Source organism: Manihot esculenta, chromosome 14 (assembly GCF_001659605.2).
Source record: "Manihot esculenta cultivar AM560-2 chromosome 14, M.esculenta_v8, whole genome shotgun sequence".
Lineage (NCBI taxonomy): Eukaryota > Viridiplantae > Streptophyta > Magnoliopsida > Malpighiales > Euphorbiaceae > Manihot > Manihot esculenta.
The window spans coordinates 9,710,039-9,732,973 of record NC_035174.2 but is presented as its reverse complement, the minus strand read 5'-3'; the positions used below and the strand labels follow the sequence as shown (position 1 = coordinate 9,732,973).

General features: G+C 32.7%; 1 protein-coding gene across 4 annotated transcripts; it reads left to right on the top strand.

The window, feature by feature from the left end:
• The first annotated feature begins 4,264 nt into the window (after positions 1–4,264).
• On the top strand, positions 4,265–20,275 carry LOC110599717 (nuclear transcription factor Y subunit A-7). 4 transcript variants are annotated; one of them, XM_021736263.2, is made up of 7 exons: positions 4,276–4,417; positions 7,192–7,253; positions 8,861–8,924; positions 11,793–11,938; positions 18,059–18,175; positions 18,274–18,438; positions 19,631–20,275. In XM_021736263.2, the coding sequence occupies exons 3-7, from the start codon at positions 8,897–8,899 to the stop codon at positions 19,817–19,819; spliced, it is 645 nt and encodes a 214-aa protein (XP_021591955.1). In that variant the 5' UTR covers positions 4,276–4,417; positions 7,192–7,253; positions 8,861–8,896; the 3' UTR covers positions 19,820–20,275. The 4 variants fall into 4 exon arrangements, with proteins under 4 accessions (XP_021591956.1, XP_021591955.1, XP_021591957.1 ...); XM_021736265.2 differs by having other exon boundaries at positions 4,309–4,417; positions 7,200–7,253; XM_021736266.2 differs by having other exon boundaries at positions 4,315–4,417; positions 7,207–7,253.
• Positions 20,276–22,935: the final 2,660 nt, after the last annotated feature.

The window sequence follows — 22,935 nt, the reverse complement described above, 5'->3', positions numbered from 1 at the left end:
TAATTGATCATTATTAAAAATTTTAAATTTTATTAATTTTATTAATTATATTTTAAATTTTTTAATAAATATATTTAAATGAATATTTTAACTTTATTTGATTTTTAATTTTAATTTAATTTATTTATAATTTTATATCACATATTTTTAAAACCTAATAACTCTATTTTTTTGCATTAACAAGTGTATCTTTTTATACAGATAAATACAACTTTTCGTGTACTTATGATCATGTTTGATAATATTAATTTTAATAAATTAAAAATTACGATTCTTTCAATTTAAATAATTAATTATATTAATTATATTCCCTTGATTAGATTAAAAGTTAATAAATTTAAAATGAATAAATTCATTATACAATATATAAAACATATTTATAAGTTAAAATTATTTTACTATTTTCGATTAATTAAACTTATTATTAATTTTTAATTTTATTAAAATAAATATAATTAATATAATTAATTTTAAAATATAAAAAATTGTGATTTTTTGATTTACTAGCCATATTATTATTACAATATTTATAACTATTCATTATACAAAAAAATTATATCTATCGATGCAAAATTAAAAAAAATAAAATTATAAGTAAGTTAAATTAAAATTAAAAATTAAATAAATAAAAAATTAATTTAAGATATATTTATTTAAAAAAATTAAGAGAATGATAATTGAAATTGATAAAATTTATTTTTTTTCTAATTATATATTTAAATTATATTAAAATATTAATTTTTTTTTTAGTGTCATTTTATTAAATTTAACTGCAAAATATAATAATAGGATGTAAATAGAGATATATTTATTAAAATATGAATAATTCATAATTTTGATCCTTAAAAATTAAATGCTTAAATTTTGTATTTTTAATTCATTCAAAGTCAGAGGCCTTTTCATCCAACTAATCTGTTAATGAACTATTTAAATCACACCAAGCATAGCCTCTCATCCTTAACCCCTCTCTCTCTATATATATCCTGCCACAATCTTCTCTGCTTGCACCAAGAAATCTCAAATGATCATTTCCTAACAACACCTTCGAACAATATGCCATTAAAGGCATGAGCTTGATTCTTTAGCCTTCTCTTATGTTTTTGTGAAAAATGCCTTCTAATGATCTTATGGGCTTTATGGCAAAACAGGAACAATGTTGTATGGAAGGGTCAGAGTCAAACTGCGAGTGGTGTGTTCTTCATAGCTCTGAATTTTTTACAACAATGGAAAGCAGCCTGTGTCATTTCCCCAGTAAGCACCATTGTTGATTCGGCTCGCCCGGGCTGGTCTCCTCTGCCGCACAGTTGGATCAAGGCGAATATTGACGCCTCTTTAAACTTGCAACGAGATTCGATAGGTTTCCGTTGTGTAGTAAAAAATGATGATGGGAGTTTTGTGGCTGCTAGAGCTGGCTATAAACTGAATGTAAAGTGTGCTAAAGTTATGACATTTCGGGAAGCATTGAGCTTGATTAAATAGTGTGGATGAGATTGAGTCCTTTTTGAATTGGATGCTCAAATACTTGTAATGTCAATTAATTGTACTTTGTTGGATGATTTATTGTCTTTTGCCCTTTTGGTTCAAGATTGTAAACTGCTTCTATCCAGTTATGAGAAAGTAAAGTGTGTTTTTATTCATAGATCTGCGAATGATATCGCTCATATTTTAGCAATATCGGCTTATTTTAAGTCAGGTTAAGGAGTTTGGATTGATATTTCTCCTTCTCACATTATTTCTATGTTCTATTTGAATTAATAAAATTTTATTGTCATTTCAAAAAAAAAGTGAAAGAGGCATGATTGATAGTGCGTTGATTCTTGTACACATATAGTGTGAGGAAGTCGAAAAGGGCATAGATGCTCAAGTTGAAGAGGTTATTTAAATCATTATTATCATTTTCGTTATTTTATTTTTTTAAATGAAATTAGGAATTAGAGAGTAAAATTTATATTTCTCATATTTATTCAAATATTTTTATTATCAGATTAAATTTATGAGTATTTATTTTAAATTTTTTTATAATATGATTTTTGGATAATGTATATTGTAGGATAATTTCTTATGGTAAAATAATGTATTTGAATTGAAAAAATAATAACTATGTAATAGTCCAAGGGAGGCAAGGTCAAAAAAAAGGTTCTGCACCTCATAATCTTTTATTTTTCTACATTTCAAAAAAAAAAATCCTACGACTACGAGGAAGCAGCCTTCCCTTCATCAAAGGAGGCTCTGACTTCTTCTTCTTCTTATAACTGCAGTTACTGTGAATGACTTAAAGCACAACTTGGAATTACATTATTGCTAGTTGGAATTGAACATCGGTTGTGAAAAGTTGGTTGGAGCTTTCATATATTGCTGTGGACACGATATTATTTGTATTATTTTTTTATATTATTTATTTAATATTTTTAATGAGAAACATTTTAATTACTATTAAAAAATATTATTATTTCTGTTAGACTATGAAAAAAATAGTATTTTAATTTTATTTTTATAATACTTTAGTATATATAATTTAATATTTATAGTAACTTAATACCTATAATTCAGTTTAACTGAATAATTATTTTATTAATAAAATGAAAATTAGGGAATTAAATTATTTTATAGTAGAAAAATAGAAATTAAATTATGAATTTTACTTAATTTTTGAAAAAAATATACTGTAAATTAAAATTATTCAAAGATTAGATGCATATGTAAGTTGCACAGCGGCATCACATCAATTAATTTATATAATTTAATAACATTTCTTTTTAAAAGAGGATAGAAAAAAAAAGAGCGATTCAGAATTACTTTAAAAAAATTAATTAGAAAATATTAAAAATTGATTTAAAATTGTTTTACATAATTTAATTAAAAAAATTATTAAATTTAGATTTCACAGAAAATTTAGAAGGCCTGTTTTCCCTTCTGTATTTCAGCTGGGTTTGTTTAGGAAACCCGGCCCATTTTTTGAAAACTTTACATTTTTTTTTAATTACGAGGCAAATTGGCATTAATAAAGTTAAATTAAAATTAAAATAAAAAATTTATCAACTTTTAAGAACAGTAAAAAAATGTAAAAATTATTCAGGAAGAATAGAGAGATGATAGATGAATTTTTGCAATATTTTATCTTACATGCCTTTTGGTCCATGGCTAAAGGTTTCATAGTCCTCTGAAACTGAAATTCACCCACTGATACGTTTCTTTCTTTTTCTTTTCTTTAATTTTTCTTTTTTTTTTCCCTCAAATATCCATACAAGAAAAAAAAAGCCTAACTTTAGAAATTCGAATATGACCCATAGAAATTGATCCCCTAGAAGAGGAATCCAGCAAATTTGAATCGCCTGCCGACTATCTGAAGAAGCCAACTTCAAAAGGACGATACTGTAACCTCCCAATTGTAGTGGTCATGAAGACCCTTAGAAAACTGACTGAAGAACAAAAAGGATGAAAGCAAACAATAGCTAGAAAGATAGTAAAATGGATAACCGACGAAAAGTTAAAGCAAGCTTCAACAATAAAAGAAAAGCAAGGTGGAGGGGTATGCTCTTCGGTGATTCACTCGTGTTTCTAGGCTACGCTGCTCCACGAGTTACCACTGTCACACCGCCCACGAATCTGATTCAAAAAGAGCGTTCGATTGAATAGCCACTTTTGTATGCAAGAACAAACAAAAGAAAAAGCACCCTAAGAAACAAAAGCATATAAAAGTTAATTTATCGAGGATATGACAAATGTGCCAGCAAAATAAATAAAAAGAAAATATACAATCCACTAAAAATGGAGAGAAAACCATTCTCTAAGTAGAAGAAGGATACAGGATGAGGTATCCTGTTCATACGGAAGAAAGGAAACCGACTATGCGGCAAGGCCAAGGAGACGAAGCTCCTAGAAAAAACCTGGTGTTCCACTTTTTAATATTATAAAACTATTAAGAATTCTATAAATTTATATGTTATATAATTATATTATAAATTTTATCATGGAGCAAATAAATTTATTATAACAATATTATAAAAGATTTGGAAAACAATATAAAATTGAATATGATATTATATATTTTGTATTGATAAGTATACAATATTAATTATCCTCTAAAAATTTTAGCAATGCAAATAATATATAGTATTATTTGATAAATAAAATTAATAAAAATATACAAATAATTTAAATTGTGAGTACACACAAGGAGTATAAAATATACTATATGTGTTAAAAAATAATATCAATAAAAAATATATCAATAAAAAATAATATCAATAGAAAATTACAAATAAATAATTAGAAATTAAAAGCACGGGTAGCAGCGAAGTGAGGAGATTCCGTTTATGTAAATTTTTTCTTGTTTTTCCAAACAGAAAACAGAGACTGTTTGTATAACGAAGCCTTTCTCTGCGGAAGCTAACGTCCTTTTCTTTCCCTCTGTAAGGTAAGTTTCCATTTTCGAAACCCTAATTTCATGCTTTCTGTCTCTTTCCCTCCTTTTTCTTCCTATTATGTTGCATGGAATTGAGAACTTCCCTCCAAATATATCTTGATTTGAATTCTGTTATTTGCTGCTGCTTCTCTGTGTTCGAATTGAGTAGCTGGTCGCCAAGGGAATGTTATCTAAGCATTGGAATTTTGGATTATTGTTCCCTTATAATTGCATCGGCAACTGCTAAATCCGGTTGAATTGTTTCCGGTGCATTATGTATTGCGATTGATTGTTTCTTGAGCATTACGTACTCTATATAATTCTTTTTAGTTGATAGTTAGGATCGTCTGAGTTGATTGAGTTCAATTTGTGGGATTTATCGAGTTCAAAAGTGGATATTTGGGCATGTATATTATTGAGTTGAAAATTACGTTGCTGCTTGAATTAATTGAGCTTATCGATCAGTTTGTCTTAGTAAATTTTGGTGTTTTTGATCTAGTTTTGTGCGCTTCACTTGATTGATTTATTTTTGTTGTTATTGTTGCCAATGTGCTGATTTGAGATTTTTGGTTGTTTATGAGTCTATTAAATCTACAGAATTTGGGTGAAACTGACTGATAGTTGTGATCCAATTCAGTCATTTGACTATGTTTGCACATTCTACACCAAAATGATTACGAATTTTGAGCTATTACTTATTATGCCTAAAAGTTATGGTTTTCTCTATAACAGTCCCTGGCTAGAAAGGAAGTATTCATCAGGAGATAATAAGGAAGAAAATGCAAAATGTAATTTGAAAGGATATACCATGATCATTCCAAAAAAAGGAGATAAGAGAGGAAACAAGAAACCTCTAGAAGAAGACAATTTGTTCTACTGTGCAAGCGTACATGCTAATGCTGTAATTTTTTTTTTCTATGCTAATATTACACTTTGAGGGACAAGGTTAACTTCAAATACAATTAGCGTTTAAGAAATATTTATTTAGAATTCTAAAAACTGAACAATGAATCCATATAAGAAGGAAAGCAACTATATTATAATAATTTAATGCTTTTAAAATCCGGTGCAATTTAGTGCTTTTAAAATATGTGCAATGTTGTTGCTCTTCTTTCTATGCCAAGGATTGCTGATCCACATACAATGGGTCCAGTCCAATTAAACCTTAGTGCCATGTGTAGATCTTATTGCACAAATTCCAGTCATGAATTTTTTTATGCTGTAAAATGGATAAAAAAGAAAGAGAGGGATGTGCCTTGAGACACACTCATTTTGGGGGAAGAAGCTTTGAAAAATAAGACTTAAATATCTTCCTCTGTTTTTTCTTTTAAATTTTTTTTTTTTAATTTTTCATAAACTTACATCACTTCCAATCAATAGGTTCTCCCTAAATCTGGTCTGACTCTGACATATCTGCTCCAACTATGCCAAGTGAATTATTAATGAATATAATATTAATCCATGTTTAAAGTGAAATCGTGTTAATGCCTAAATCAAAGGCTATGCAATATGAGATGCTTTTTCTTTTCTTTAAGCCCTTAAAGGCTGTTGTTTTTGCATTGCCATTGTCAAAGGAAGGCAGCTAACATAGGGTCTCTTCACTTACTGACAGTTGGAGTAGTTTTGTGGAAAATTTTTCTAAGAAAATTGAAAAATAAAATTTCACGTTAGATATGCCAGTTCTCCAAATGGAGGATTGAAAAACTTTTTTAGTGTTTCAAAATTTAATTAAGATTTAGAATTGTTTTCCTTTATATAAAAAATCACGTTTCTCAATTGTTTTTATGGAAAGTAACGACTTCTATTATATTATAGCTTTTTCATAACTAAATTGACTAATTATTTAAGAAAATTCTATTTACTATCATGAAAAGGCATTTTATTATTTAATAAATAAATAAAACATTGAAAATTTTCAAAAGTAAATTGTTTTACATTTTTTTTCCTTAAAATGAAGAAAGATATGAAATTTAAGAACTTTTTTACCAGACAATTGTTTTCTATGATTGATGGGTGAATTTATTCCCATGCTTTTCCTTATTTTTCATGGAAAATGAAAAATGGAGTTTTCTTAGAAATGGAAAATGTAATATAAAGAACTATTTCCTACAAATGAACGAGCCCTTAGTCTCCTATTTGTCTGTACATTTATAGAAAAGATACATGAACTTGATTTGTGACATAATTAATAGAATAGGGGTGAAGAATATTTGAAACATCACCAAGTTGGACGGATAACTTTTTGATAGATCACTTTTGTTGTTTGGTCTGAATATATATTTTTCAACCATATTGTTGTCCTTGCTATTACAGCTAGTCTTTAGAATTAACTCCGCATGGTTTTTCCTCTCTGTTTTAATAGTCATTTTGACATGATGAATACAATAGGGGTGAATAATGTTTGAAAAGCTACCAACTTTTACTAGAGAATTTGTTGATTGAAATATCATTTCTGACCTGGTCTCAGTAGTCAGTACTATATTGGTGTCCATGCTGTTACAACCCAAATAGTTAGTGGGCTCTTTTTTTCTCTCTGTTTTCATAGTTTTTTTATTTTTATTTTTATTTTTATTTTTAAGTGTGCCTTCTCATCTTTGCAGTTTCAAAATGATATAAAAAGATATCATAGAATAACCTTTAATTTATTTCTAGTTGCGTGAGTATTATTTTAACTTTGGTTTATTGAATGCTTATTATTGATATCACTATTTGATTTAGTGTTTGATCCCCTCATATCACAAAGGGATCAAATCATTAATCAGCTTAATTTAAGCATATTTTAACAGTAGTGCAGACTGCAGAATATGCCTGTGCTGAAGTTGCAGAAATTCTGGAGGGAGGATGCCTTGTGAGTAGAATAGGCTTTTTTGTTTATAATGCCTGCTGGAATATTTCGTTTAGCATGAAAATATTTGGAAAGCATATAATACAAGTCTTATGATGTTTTATTTTGAACTACTAACTGAAGTTCACAATAGGCTCAATGACCTTTAGTTTCTTAAAGCTTCAAGACAATATAGCTGTTAGAATACATTATTTTAGTCAGTGATGGTGGTGGGTTAGATATAGCATGGGTATGTGTCATTGCTTACTCCTTTTTGCAGCTAGAAATAACCCACTGTACTTGATGCATGCCCACCCTTGGATGGAACAAGGGAGGTAGAAAGAAAAGAAGAACAAAACAAGAAGAAAATCTAGCCAATCAAACTTGTTCAAATTAAGCATACAAATTCTTATTATATACTAAAATGGAATCGGTTACTGTTCTAGTAACAGTAACAGTAACATATAATTAAAAATTTTCACCTTTTTTTTGGGTAGTGGGGGGGGGGAGGGTGTTTCAAGATTCATCATTGTCCATTCTCCCTCTGTTCCTGTATACCCACTTAAGATTTTTGGACAAATGTTTGGGGTTCAGGGCTTCCCTTGTCTCCCCCTCCTCCACTGCCCCAGGTGGTGGTTGTAGTATGTGCACATGTAGGTTTCTTTAGACTTACTTGAAGAATGAAGTAAATGTGATTATGTTTTAGTTGACAGGTACTGTATCACAATCCTGCTTGGGCCATCATTAGATTATTTATTGTCATTTTTGTTTTCTTCTGCTGGAATTTTGGGGGAAAGCTTTCATCAACTTCTCTTCTGGCACATACTTTAAAGTTGGGGAAAAGAAATTATATCTACTATATCAATTCATGTAGTTTCTTAGTTGAATCTTGGTCTGCAGAATGCAAATGAAATTTTAGAAGGCCACTTTATACATATTACATGTTGGCCAAATTTTGTTATCTTAACAAGCAGGTGTGATGTTATGTACTTGCTTAAGCTTGACAAAAGGATCACACATGGAAGATTTGAAAGTTGAAGCATAGGCAGTATCTAGTTATAGATGTATTGTAATTTGATCCTAGCTTGTTCATTCGGATATACATACATACAATGTACTGTAATTTGATTCTGACTTATTCATTCGAATATACATGCATACATACATATATATGTGTATGTATGTATATAGATATTGCCAAGCAATGAAAAGGGAAGTCCTTCTTCTTCTCTCTCTTCTTTCTAATGGTTCTGGATTCAGCTTCATCTTGTATTATTACTAATTTTGTTACATTGAATTCTTTCCATTCTTTTGTTTTATAGTCCTCAATTCTGCTTATTTCTTCTTTTATTGTTAATTTTGAGGCTGTAGGATTGTCACATAGACTTAAATCTTTCTCAATGCGCATAGGATTCTTTCCATTGTTTTCTTTTATGATCCTGGATTCAGCTTTTTGTTCTACCATTCTTAATTTTGAGACAAAGGAATTGTCACATGGACATAAAGCTTTTTAATACTCATGAATCGTTGAAATATTTTGTAGCTTTGGTGTGCTAGTGTATCTGTTAACTAGTTTCTTGCTAAATGCTTTGGCGTCATTTTGACCTGGCTATTTTAATTTTTTGTGCCAGATCTTGTATTGGCGACTTCGTGTGCATAATTGCCTCATGACTTCTTCCATGCATGATCCCTCAGGTATTTTTTTTGCTGAAACTGTTGATCAAATAAGTTTTTTAATGATAACTGTGTTAGAGTGTGTGCATGTGTATTTTCCACTGTGATGGATGAAATGGAGCTTACTCGTTTTCATGTAATATTATAATGATTTTATCTGAGAAAATTTTGTTTTTTTCCCTCTCATGGAAATACTTGCCTAAGCTAGGGATGTTCTCTTATTATGGCAATAAAATCTTGGTGCAATTACATTTAGGTGTAGAAATTCTTCAGTTTTTTGCAATTTAAATAAAAATGAGTGTGGGACACCCACCAAATTTGGAAGGAAAGTAGATTCCCTAGTGGAGGGAATATTGTCCTAATAATCAAGAAATGAACACGTGAGATATTTGTTTCTGGGAATTTTGTGGTGAGTTAAGATTTCATAAAAGGATTTAGTGTGATTGACCCTCTTCAACTTTAGAATTTAGATACAATCTTGATGCTTATACAGGAAAGCTAACTTTGAGTTTTGACTTTGTTTGACATCAGAAATACCAGCAATTGCTTACTTAGTGGTTCTCAATGAGGTTGATTTATGGATATTTTCTTCTACTCCGTGATTAGCTCTTCTCAAGGCTTTAAAAAAAATATTAGGTTAGAATGAAGAAAATAAGTAGCTCTCATCTTAATATCTAAAATCTTTAATTTTGATATTTAGAACAAAACCCTAATCTTAACAAAAACCTCAAATTTATCATTCATCTCAATGAAGTAATGATTTTTTTTGCCAGACCAATGAAGTAATGATTAATTAAACATTTAATTGCTTGTTTCTCCTCTTTATTTAAAAAATGGTGAAAAATAAGAATAAAAAGAAATAAAAAAATTAAAGTTAAAAAGCTTATCGTTTAGGAAGAATTGAGAACTTTGAATGCTAAGTATCTTTATCACTACACCATCACTATTGTTAAAGGCGCCCAAGGGTGCCAAGCAACATGCCGTTCAATCCGGCACTCACCTCAGGGCAGAGAGGCGCCACCATGGTTTTAAATCGCGGTCACATGTAACGAAAACAGGCCTGTAATGGTCATAACGTAACGGTAACGTCTTGTTGCGGCGCAAATTTTTTGGAAAAATTTGTAAAGTTCATAAAATTAAAATATATTGAAAGATATAATGAAAATTAAGTTATACAACTTAATAATAAATACAAATATATTAAATAAACATAAAATACATAAATTTTAAACATTATATACAGTAACTTACCTCAATTAATACTACCAAAATTAACGTTTAGGGTAGGTTTTGGAGTAGAAATTTAAGTATATAAGCTGCTATCAAAAAATTTAAGAGAAATATGGCAGTTTTTGGCTTGAAAAGTTGAAATGGAGGCCGGAAATAAATATGGTGCGAAGACATAAAGTTGTAAAGAGTAAAGAAAGACAAAATGTTAAAGAGAAGAAGTAGAGAAATCAGTTTTTTTTCTCCTTCAATAATGCATACAAATGCTAGTGCTGGACTACTGGTAAGGAAAGTAGCGGCCGTTACTATTACATCACGGCCGATAACGGCCATTATCTTTGCGTAATGGCCGTTACAGCAACAAAATTTTCCTGGCATTATTTACGGGCCTTAACGGCCAGGGCAGGCTCGAAAATCTGTAAATAACGGCCGTTACGTAATGTAACGGCCGTTGTTTAAAACCATGGGCGCAACCTCTTCAAACCCTAGGTAAGTGATGTTTTTTTTTTGTTCTAATGAGTTGAATCCCAAATTCTCATCTTCCTCTCTCTTGTTCTCCTAAGTCCTAACAAAAGGTATGTCTGTCCTCCTCTTTTCTTCTCCTTCTTCTTCTCTCTCTCTCTCTTCTTCTTTTCTCTCCCTCTAAAGCTGGTGCACTAGCAAATAAGGGTTCTTTTTTTTGGTTCTTTTTCTCCTTTTCTCCTCTTTCTTCTCTTCTCTCCTCTTCTTCTCTTATTCCATTCTTTTCCTCCTTTTGCCAAAATGGTAGTATCAGCATTTTTTTTGGGTAAAATTTCTTTGCAATTTCAGTGATTAACTAATTATAGGTTTTTTTTTGTTGATTGATTTTATATATGGGTGTTTTTCGTTGCTATTTTACTTATAAGACTAGTTAAAAATAGGATATTTTTATGTTTAATTGTGTAACTCTGTGTGCTTGTGTGTTCGTTCGTGCGTGTGTGTAATTTTGGCTATGGCACATCATTCAAAAGGGCCCTTGCTTCTCCTCTTGCTTAAGGCCATAGGGTATTTTGTTGCCTTCATTTTGCCTCTTGCCTTAACAGCTATGCCTACCATTCATCAATTTTTTTCTAGGAAATTTTGGAGAATAAACAAAAAGAAGGTTTTTGGTGCCTTTATTGATGAAGAAGTAGTAGTGAATAAAAAGTGAATGGTATGGTTAAGTGGTGGTCCTAATGGAGAGAGAGAAGAAAAAAACTCAAGACTTTTAGTGTCATAATTTTTAATTGTGCATATGGTGAAAAATAAGGCCATCATTATGAATAAAAACTACTACCTAAGCTTTAACAATGGGCTTTTAAATAAAGGCTGTAAAAATTAATGGGTCAAAAACTGATGGGCCATGAGACCAAGTAAAAGAATTGTACTAGGTTCTTATATAGTGGGCTGTGGATTTCTTTTTTCCTTTTTTTTTTTGTGTGTTGGGGGTTTTAGGGTGGAAGAGGGGGTTGGGGGGAGGCCAAAAATTGAATAGCACCTCCAACTTTTTTAGGCTAGACTCCCCCCTTGGCTCGACCATTGCTTGGAAGATCTTGCACTTACTAGATGATTTGAAGGTCACTATTAGGCAGCTTAATGTATATGTCACTGAGTATGGAGTTCATCCTTGATATTATGATATTAATGAAGATTTTTATCCAGATAATAGTGAGCCAAATGAGCAGCAGGAACACGCAGAATCTCAGTCTCAGTCATCATCTCCTGCAACTGCACTGGTGCACCCTGTGATGTCAATCCCAAATGTTCAGTATGCAACAAGTCCGCAGCTTGGTTCAGGGCATGCAATGGTATTATTATTCAGAGCAAATTCTTTCGATTACTGTTTTGTTTCCATGGGTGTATGCGAAAGAAAATGCTGTTATTTCAACTTTTCCTTCATAAATATTGATTTGTTGGTTTCTCATGCGATTTCCTAAAGAGCTGGAGAGTCATAACTTGAATTTTTTAGCCACTTAATATGATCAAGGATACACTGGCCATCAATTTACATATACCATACTTTGATTGGGCTAATCTTGAATGCAGAAGAATTCTAACTGTAGATACCAGTGCCAGTTGGATGACTAAAGCAATTCTTACATATGTTATTGTGCTTATATCTATGCTTCTATTTGTAATTAGTTTAATTTACTTATGAATTTTAAAAATGAGTTTGCCACTTGACAATTTGAATTGCACTCTGTATTATGCACTATGTTTCTTTATCTGGTCACCTTTACTTGACATGAGGTCCATCATTTTCTTTTACTTGAGTTAATTAGGTCCTACGTGCATGAACTAGGGTACAAGTAGATGCCATGGCCTCCTGGGGTTAGACATGCCTATTTTCCAAAATGTTATAGATTTTTTTCTTAAATTTAAAGTGTTGAATTTTCCTACCCATGTACAAGTATCGCATCTGATGTGGGTATAGGGGTGAAGTGAAGAGTCAAGAGTAACTATAACTGTGGGTATGAGGAGTACAAGAGCTCATATTTGAGTTTAGAAAAAATTATGACAGTTTTTGTTTGTATAGTTAACTGCTCTCTTGGTACCTGTGCCTTATTTGTCCACTTACCTCCTGTTTCTGAATATCAAATATTAGATTTGTGTTTATGGTACCTTTTCTGATGACAATAATAGAATAGTAGTTTTAATTGTTGCCTCGGTTGTGGAGGCAATGATTCTTTGAAAATTGAAATGCTGATTGCCTTGTATAGTTGGAACGTTATCAGTAGTGATTATGCTGGTCATATTGGATGATATTAAGCCTGATTCATGAATTGCCCATGTCTGTCCCCTCAACCTATCCTTGGTCAGTATTATCGATTACCCTATAACATTTTTTTAGTGAATTCTCTCAACCAAACTCAACTATACATTAATTTCAAATCAGTTGAGACTCGCTATATAAATATTTCTCCTTCCATTCTACCTAGTTTAGAGCTACCTTTTCAAAAAGATCAATTGACGTGGAACCCTATGGAACAAGCCTCAAACCCACACGCACAAGTAGATATGAAATTCAAAGATTTGATAAACCTACTTCCTATGACATTCTACACTTAGAGAAGCTGAAACACTAATGATCGAAGGATTTAGATGAGAATCTGACAAACGCCACAATGAATAGTTGATAAGTTAGCCAAGTTTTTTGGTGCAATTGATGAAAGCAATCCTCACTCTCACTCAAAGCAATACACGCCAAAGGCATGAAAAGGAATTCTGAAAATTTGGATTCAAAGCTGCCTCTTACAAGTGTTTCTTATCCTTATATAGTAAGGAGAAAACAAATAAAACCTTAAGACACTCTTTTTAGTCCTGACCGAACCACACATAACACCAAGCTCAATCACACACTAAAATAACACATCAAACTCATAAGTATTAAAACATAAGTCCAAGACATGGCATGACCCAACACTCTAAAACTTAAAAAATAAAATATGGTCAGAATACAAACCAAAACAAAGTCAAAATAAAAGCAAGTGTTTAAATAATAAAACATAGCAAGCCCATCATGACAAAGCTGAATCTTCACAAAAGCCTTTCTTGATCTTCACTTTAGGCTTCCTTTTGTGTAGTTTTGGCCCATAGGTTTGATTAGGCTCCCTAAGCCTATGATTGCAAGTGTTGCACCAAATCTGCTCCATATGAGTTGAAGCTCGCCCCAAATGTATATGAATCATATAAATATGATTTTGAACTCCTTTTAAATCCATTTGAATGATATAAGTTTGCTCCACATTATTGTTAGAAATTTATCCTATTAGATCCGTATCATTCCCTCCTTCTTTAGAAAAGATTCGTCCTCGAATCTTGCTGATATTTATGTCAAGAAGGGAAGTTTTAGGAACCAATGCATCTTCAAAGACCTCCTCTTGAATAGGTGGAAATAGCATAAAAATTTCGTCATTGAGGTTTTCATCAACAACCTGCACATCAATAACAAATGAACTAGATATAAAAATATTAGTCATAGAAAGATCCTGTGGATGTGATCCATTCTCTACAACTTCCAAAATAGCCTCATTCATCTCCTTCACCTCATCAATCACATGCTCCCCATGTCCACCATCATTCACAACCTCTTCTATAAGCTCATTGATGAAATTTTCAGCAACAACTACATTAACTTCATGCATTACTACTTCCTCTTCAATTTCAATCTCTATGGAAGTTGAGATTGGAACATTAGCCTCTTTTTTCTCCTTTTCTTTCTCCATCTTCCCTCCTTGAATTATTCTTGCCAACCTGTTGTCCAAATCCCTACAATAGTGTGAAGGGATGAATCTCTGGCGCATCAACTCTTCATCTTGGACTTGAGCCTTATTGCAATTAAAAGTTCTTTGAGGTATTCTTGTAGAAGTGGAAGCTTGTGAGACATTCAAACTCTCCATAGTTTCAGTCAACCTCTCAAGAGTCTTATAAATCCTTCTAAACTCACCACCAACTGACTTTTTGAAGAGCTTATAATCACTAGCCATGTCCCATTCACTTTCATCATCACTATCCACCATATTTTTGTATTTACTCATCCTGCCTTAAATCAATAAAGAACAGAGAACTAGCAAATATGGTGTTAGAAATAAAAGTACTCAAGTGTTTGCACTCTTACCACTCTTTTGTTTATTCTTCGATTGCACTTCAGAAACTAAGGTCAACCAACCAACCATAAGGAGCATTTAAAGAAACAAAGAAGAAAACCTAAAGAAAGAAGGAAGTGCGCAAAAACTAGAAAGAATACACTGACAATTTGGAAAGTAACACACGAACAAGGTGTTGTGCTACTTGAAAATTATCACCTAGAGTATAGATACAAGCAAATAATACTCTAGCAATGTCAATAAAGCAAAAGCAAGAAAGAAACTTAGAATTCAAATAAAAACGAACCTGGACAAAAATTTGAATTTAATTCACTTCAAAGCAAATTAAATATGAATCTATTTAAATCTACCCAAAATGGCAAGTATCAAAACCCCACAAATAGAATCAGAAAAAAAAAATTTAAATCACTCAGTTCAGCATCATGGACGAAAATTCTGGTATTAAAAGAAGGATTTGACATCAAATCAATTTAGATGCAATTGCCTTAAATTTGCACTTTAGAAAATAGGCAGAATTTCTTTTGTCTCCTAATTTGGATTTAACCCAATTCAAAATTCAAAATTGATTCCCATAAATTACAGTCATAAATTGAGATAGGTAAGCCAATATAGATGAAAAAGGAAGCATATCATAATTTCGGCCGGATCAAGATAAATAAAGCAAAAGCGATTTTTGTTTTTTTTTTTGTTTTTTTTTATGGATTTCGAATTTTTCTTCCAAAAGAGATTATGTGATGATTAATAATCAAGACGGTGCAGTCATGGACACACAAATTTTCACCGAAATCAACAATGAAGAAAAGGAAAATTCAAAAACCCTAGATCCTAAGATAAATCAGAATTTACCTCACTTTGACTCTGATACCAACTGACGTGGAACCCTATGGCACAAGTCTCAAACTCACACGCACAAGTAGATATGAAATCCAAAGATTTGATAAACTCACCTCCTATGGCACCCCACACTTAGAGAAGCTGAAACACCAATGATCGAAAGATTTAGATGAGAATCTGACAAACGCCACAACGAATAGTTGATAAGTTAGCCAAGATTCTTGGTGCAATTGATGAAAGCAAATCCTCACTCTCACTTAAAGCAATACACGCCAAAGGCATGAAAAGGAATTTTGAAAATTTGGATTCAAAGCTGCCTCTTACAAGTGTTTCTTATCCTCATATAGTAAGGAGAAAACAAATAAAACCTTAAGACACTCTTCTTAGTCCTGGCCGAACCACACATAATGCCCAAACCCAATCACATACTAAAATAACACATCAAACTCATAAATATTAAAACATAAGCCCAAGACATGGTATGGCCCAACACTTTAAAACTTAAAAGATAAAATATGACCAGAATACAAGTCAAAATAAAAGCAAGTGTTTAAATAATAAAACATAGCAAGCCCATCATGACAAAGCTGAATCTTCACAAAAGCCTTTTTTGATCTTCACTTTAGGCTTCCGTTTGTGTAGTTTTGGCCCATAGGTTTGATTAGGCTTCCTAAGCCTATGATTGCAAGTATTGCACCAAATCTGCTCCATATGAGTTGAAGCACGCACCAAATGTATATGGATCATATGAATATGATTTTGAACTCCTTTTAGATCCATTTGAATAATATAAGTTTGCTCCACACTATTGTTAGAAATTTGCCCTGTTGGATCCGTATCATCTATGGCCACTAGTTGCTCAAATAAAGTTGTTTGGAGGTTATTGTGTTTCTGGAGCCTTTGTACAACTTCTCTGTCTTCCATTTTGCAGGGAAGAAAACCAGTAATTAAGTATGTAAGCAATTGTAGTATTTTAGGCTCATCTATTTTTCTCTGCTATTCAAGTGAAGTGAAGGCACCATTATCTTTCAGTGTATAACAACTTCTATAAAGATGTTTGTTCAGAGGATCATTAAGGGAAGAATTGTATAGATCATGCTTCTTCATACAAGAGTTCAGAATTTTGGAGAATAAAGAAAGCAACATTAGCTGTTCCCCATAAAGTTCCAAATTTGGCTATGCTCAATATTTTTTGATAAAAAATAGGTTTACATAAATAGAGGAAATAGAGTAAAAGGAAGACAGGCTTCTGTCACATAACCAGATTCTCCATCACAGAATAATAGAAATTAGAGAAGAAATAGAGAAAAGAAGGGGAGGAGTAGAAGATGAGAGAATTAAGAGAAAGAAATTAGAGAGAAGGAAAAAGTAGATCTTTATTGATTAGAATTTCAGAACGACAATCCTGGAGCTATTCCATTTCTTTTATAGGCCAGTTTCTTCTAGAGACAGCTGGAATTAACTGTTCCCGCCAATTCCTTCTTCCCTAACAGATCTGTAACAACCATCTAAACAGAATATTAACTCCCTTCTTAACTACTACTAGACTCTTATATGTAACAGCTTCCTCCAAAGAAAAAGCTTAAAGCTAAACATAAGTTTATTATCAACACAAAGAGACTTCTAACCTTGCAATATCGCTAAACGCTAATTATCTGCTATCCCTTTGATAAAACTAAATGTTGAACACCAGATAGGCAACATGGACACCATTTTATCTTGAAGTGATAGAATAGCAAAGATGTTCCTGAAAATCTACCATTATTCTCCAAAAGAACTCTTCAAAGGACTCAAATTTCACACTATCCTGACAAGCCTTTCCCCCCCTCATCCTGTAACCCTTCAATAAAACAATTATAATTCTTAAAGGTGGCAAACCCAGTTTTCACTAGAAATGGTGAAAGGTTTTCCATCAGATAGATAATGAAACACAATGATGCACAAATATATGCACGAGGTAATGCCTTGTCACATCTCCATGTCTATGGCTTATTGCTGTCATTGTTGTTAAGTATTGCTGGCCAAACATAATTCTTTATAGCAAGGGCAGCTTTAGACTTTCATATGTGACTCCGGTAAAAATAATTTGACAGTGTTTGCAATTACAGATCTTTCAGTGTCTTATGAGTTACATTTCCTTGTTGCTTTGCTAATAATAAACTAGTGCGTGGATGTAACAAACTGTCATGAACATCATAGTTGATTTTATACATGGGACTGCACGTCTGCACCCTTGATTTTGAGGGCAGTGTTTTCATCCGTCCCTTTGCATTTGGCAACGGGCGGGGAGCATTCCCTACTCACAGCCCACTACCATCCTTCATTGGCTTGTATAATCTTCATATTGAAGGTTGCCTGCCTTTGGATGGTGAAATTCTCCTGCAAGGCTGCAACTAGGTTAAAAATCTTAATTCAGTATTCGCTCTGACAACATAAGATTTAGCACTTTCACATACTAACTTCCATGCATGGCTGGTTGAATTGAAGGCGGCAGCAGCAGCAGCAGCAGCAGCTTACCCATATCCGGATCCCTACTATAGAAGCATTTTTGCTCCCTATGATGCTCAGCCATATCCTCCACCGCCCTATGGTGGACAACCAATGGTAATATATTCATTTTGACATTGTATGCATGGACATAGGTTCTTTTTGAAAACTGAGACTCTTACGTCCTGTTATCTTACAATTACTACTTGCTTCAGGTCCATCTTCAGTTAATGGGAATTCAGCAAGCTGGAGTACCTTTGCCATCAGATGCAGTTGAGGAACCTGTATTTGTCAATGCAAAACAATATCATGGCATTTTGAGACGTCGGCAATCCCGTGCAAAAGCTGAATCAGAAAAAAAAGCTATCAAGTCTCGGAAGGTATGTTGTAACCTTCCAGAGCAGATATCTCCTACTTGGTTTGGGGCTTTTCTATCTCTGCTTCATCTGCTATTAGTTCTGATGCATCCCTATTATGTTAGAATATGTATGTCCTTTCTCGCTTGAACTTTTCAAGGTTAAGCATGTCTAGGCCACTGGTATTGGGGTGAGTTAGGCCTGACCCAAATTTCACATGGTATCAGAGTCTCTCCATCCGATGTTGGGCCTCCCATAAATATGTCATGCACCAGTAAAATTTTGGGCGTGAGAGGGTGTGTTGAATTCCACATCGGTTGTGGAAAGGGGTATGTGCCTCTTATATGGGCCATAAACACTCCTCCCCCTTGAGCTAGCTTTTGGGGTGAGCTAGGCCTGACCCAAATTTCACATGGTATCAGAGTCTCCCCATCCGATGTTGGGCTTCTCATAAATATGTCATGCACCAGTAAAATTCTGGGCGTGAGTGGTGTGTTGAATCCCACATCGGTTGTGAAAAGGGATAATGTGCCCTTTATATGGGCCATAGGCACTCCTCCTCCCTTGAGCTAGCTCGGTGAGCTAGGCCTGTCCCAAATTTCACAGGTATAATTTCCAAATATCATCTGACTGTTGGTGATCTGACATTAGTAGGCTTTAGGACTCACTTCTATCAAGAAAGCTTCACAATTTCCATGGTTACAATGGCATCACATTCACATCTCTGAAAGAGCATAATTATTAGGAAAAGACAGAAAATTAAAGCATTAGGACTTGCAAGTATGGGTTTGTACAACTTTGGAACTTTTTAGGATCTTGATTTTTGAGAATCGACTTCTAGATAATGACAGAAGTCTTTTTACTACTAAGATTGATTAGCATGAAAAATTTAAATAGACTTGACATTAAGACACAGAAGGCATTATAATGCAGACCATCTCAATAAACCAAAAATACTAAAAGCCCTACTACTGCAATATGAGTAATATAATGCTATCCCACTACCATATGAATTCCCCTGCAGCGTTATCTGCAAAACTTGAGGTTAATAAATTTTCCTTGTTAAATTTCTTATTATGTCGGTGATAATTAAGTGTGTACCTTGAGTGGCCTTGAATGATCTGTTGTTTCCTTTGCTGCAAGTTGAACGGTGTTCTACGTTCCAAATTTGTATTGTATTGGACGTTTCATGAATCTATTCAAACTATTCTTGCAGCCATACTTGCATGAATCTCGACATCTGCACGCATTGAGAAGAGCTAGAGGATTGGGTGGTCGGTTTCTTAATTCCAAGAAGAATGAGAATCAACAAGAGGATGAAGATTCACCAGGTGTCAGATCACAATCCAATATCAATCTTAACTCTGATAAAAATGATATTGCTTCCTCCGATAACCAGTCTTGATATGAGCAAGTTGGTGGTATGCTGTGGTCCCAAAAGTCAGATATTTATAGGTGACATCCTGGAGGAGCATCCCCAGAAGTCAGTATTGCTTTACTCTTGTTCTTCACATAGAAATCATTAGTTTGTATAGCTTTTTATAGCAGTTGGTTTGTAGGGAGGTTGCAAAGACGGAGGAGGTAGTGTAATTAAGGGGCATGAGTAGTTGTCTTTGCAACAGCAGTTTTTATTTGTAGTATTTTTCATGTTTTCCATAGAGTAGAGTGATGTGTGAGGCATTTCTTTGCTTTCCAGAAAGTAGTCAAGCTCGATATTTTTCTACCAGAAAAGTTGGAATCATGCGAGTTGATTATGTTTCATTAGCTTAGTGAAAATTAGGTTGGGTGTTTGTGTGTAGTATTAAGACCTTTGATTACTTGTTATTGTCAACTTATCAAATAAGATGGATGGTTTGATTAATACTGGTAGTGTTGTGCTATATTTGCATTGCACAGCATAAAACATGAACTGATACATTCAGCAGTACGGGCTGTAATACAGACTTGGTGTTATTATGTTGATATAAAATGGCTCGGTGGTATTTTAACCAATTGCTCTACTACTGAAACTAGCATCACCCTTTCATTTGAACTTACCCTTGCTGATCATTACTCTCCTCTAGTTGAGACATTATTGTTAGGTTTTTTCGCTTGGGGAGTCTAAGCTTTTGAGTGTGGAGCCCTCAATCAGCCGACTTAGAACTTAGGACTGCAGAAACGTTGAGCATGGGCTCCTTCAAAACCTGCCAGAGACTCCGCCATAAGGCACTTGGTATACGACTTCTACGTGTATCTATTACGCCATGAATTTGCACTTTTTTTTTTGAAAATTTTTTACTTCTTTTTGGTGCACTGGATGGTGTGAATTTAAAGTGTTACATATACCAGCAAGCCAATATTTTCGCTTCCATTTCATCCGCCTTTGTTCGTGAGGATGTTTTCCCTCTAATGTGGAACTCTCTTCTACTGACGCATTTTTACATCCCACGGCTTCTGGAGTTAATAGTACAACATAAGATTCATAATGTATGACACTGCATTGCTGAGGCAGTGTGAAAGAATATGTAGGCCTTCAGAATTTCCTGTGAGTTGAGAGCAATAACTGGTCAGGTACAAGAAACTGTGATAATTCACCCTTTTTCTTTTTAATTTGAGAATCTCAAAGTCGTTGAGATAATATATAACAGGGAAAATGGATAAAGATAGTGGAGTTTCAACTTTCAAATGGTTTGATCAATGAGGTTACTAAACAATTAGAGATAATTGTTAAGAAATGAAACGACTACATCTGGGAGATCAAAAAATCAGAAGATTGTGATTTCTCCATTTGCCTTGTTGGACAATCAATTATGTCTTCTTAAAGACATCTCAACAATGGTTAGTGAAGTACAGTTATTGGCAAGAAGAAATTTTATTTATTTATTTTTGAATCTTTCAAAACCACGTTGCATGAACTTGATTCATTAAACAAATTTCGAATTTACAAACATTTTTTAAAATTGAATTTGAATTTTTGCAACAGTATTTACAGATTAGCCTGAGATAATTATAATTGGTTGGTGGAAGAGGAAATAGAAAATGGGAATTGAAAATGAAGGTCAATAAAGTGGGGTGTTTTTTTTTTTTTTTTACTGTTGACCAATGTCAAATGATTTTGAGTAATGGGACATTCAAACAATATGATATCTTTCAATTATCTCTTCATCAAATAGGTGTGGAATCTTAAAATTCAACGTCTCACTATTACCTTCTTTTGTTTTACATTATCTCATCAGCCATTTTTTTTCAACCATTGAATCATTTCATTTTTGCCATAAGTTTCCCACAAAGGGTTTAAATTTGTCCCTCTTTTCGGACCCTCATGATCTTTTTTCACCTCTCATTTTTGGAGGAGATGGGTTGGTGGCTAATGGACAAACACATAGCTCTCATTCTCATTCTCAATCATACTTAACTTTAAACCCACATGCACTAGAATTAGTCTAAATTCCAACAAATTCCTTAATGCAAATTAGCTCCAAGGGAGTTAGAACTCACTACAATAATTTGAGCTTTTGTAGCAATATTCTAGTGACGAAAAAAAAATACCACTAAAAGTTCATGAAAATTTATAAATAATTAAAACACTAGAATTTTATCATTAAATACAAAAAATCGTCATTGAATCTTTTAGCATCTAATAGCCATTTTAATTCCCATAAGATGAAACATCATAGTTTCAGAAATGACTGTAATTGCTCTTATATATATACTTTAAAAAATTATTAAATATTATATGTCTCATCTTCATATATTTGAAATTGAAATTGATTTTGATTGAAGTAAGATAATGAAGTATGAATATATGAAAAGCAATGTTGCCTTAAATTAATTACATGTGAGGTTCGTGAGAGCACTATCTCTCAATGGGAAAGCTCATTCATTGTGTTGTCTCTACAATTGATTGCATGTGAGCTTCATGGGAGCACTATCTAAATGGAACAGCTTTTTTCTCTACATATTCAGTGTATATTACAAGTTTTTTTTTCCCCTAATGGTCCTAAAGTATATTTCTACCAAATTAAGACAAAACTTCAAAGGATCTGACTGGCTGGGATTCATTACCAAGTCAATCTATGTTGTATAGTGCTGAGATCAAGTCATCAACTCAAAGTATTTGGTCTATTACATTCTTTTCTTTTCTTTTTTATCTAAATTCTCCTCATCTTTTTTCTAAGAAAATTTTTTTTAATCCATATAATATCTTGATTTTTGATCTATAAGCTCAATTTTAAAAAATCAAAGTGATTGGTGATAAGTGTAAATTTATTTGATTTGATCTAGTAGTTAAAAATATTTATAACTCTGACTCAGTTTCGAATCTCTATTTCATTTTTTACTTAGAAAAAAAAAATCCCAACTAGGATATGCACATATATACCATATTTGTAAATTTTGTTGGATAGTTTAGGTACCCATTTTCACGTTTAATGCAAAAAGTTGCATTGTATTTAAGGATGCAATTGTGGTGGACTATAAGAGACATATCAAAATCCTTATCAACCATAAGAGAAAGCTTGCCTTGGAAATATATATGAACAT

What these genes read in the sequence shown, in the direction of transcription:
- LOC110599717 (XM_021736264.2), top strand. Translation starts at nt 8,897, where the DNA reads ATGACTTCTTCCATGCATGATCCCTCAG. An exon ending in TTGGTTCAGGGCATGCAATG is followed by an intron (nt 11,939 to 18,058) that starts GTATTATTATTC and finishes GTTGAATTGAAG; the next exon opens with GCGGCAGCAGCAGCAGCAGC. An exon ending in CCTATGGTGGACAACCAATG is followed by an intron (nt 18,176 to 18,273) that starts GTAATATATTCA and finishes TACTTGCTTCAG; the next exon opens with GTCCATCTTCAGTTAATGGG.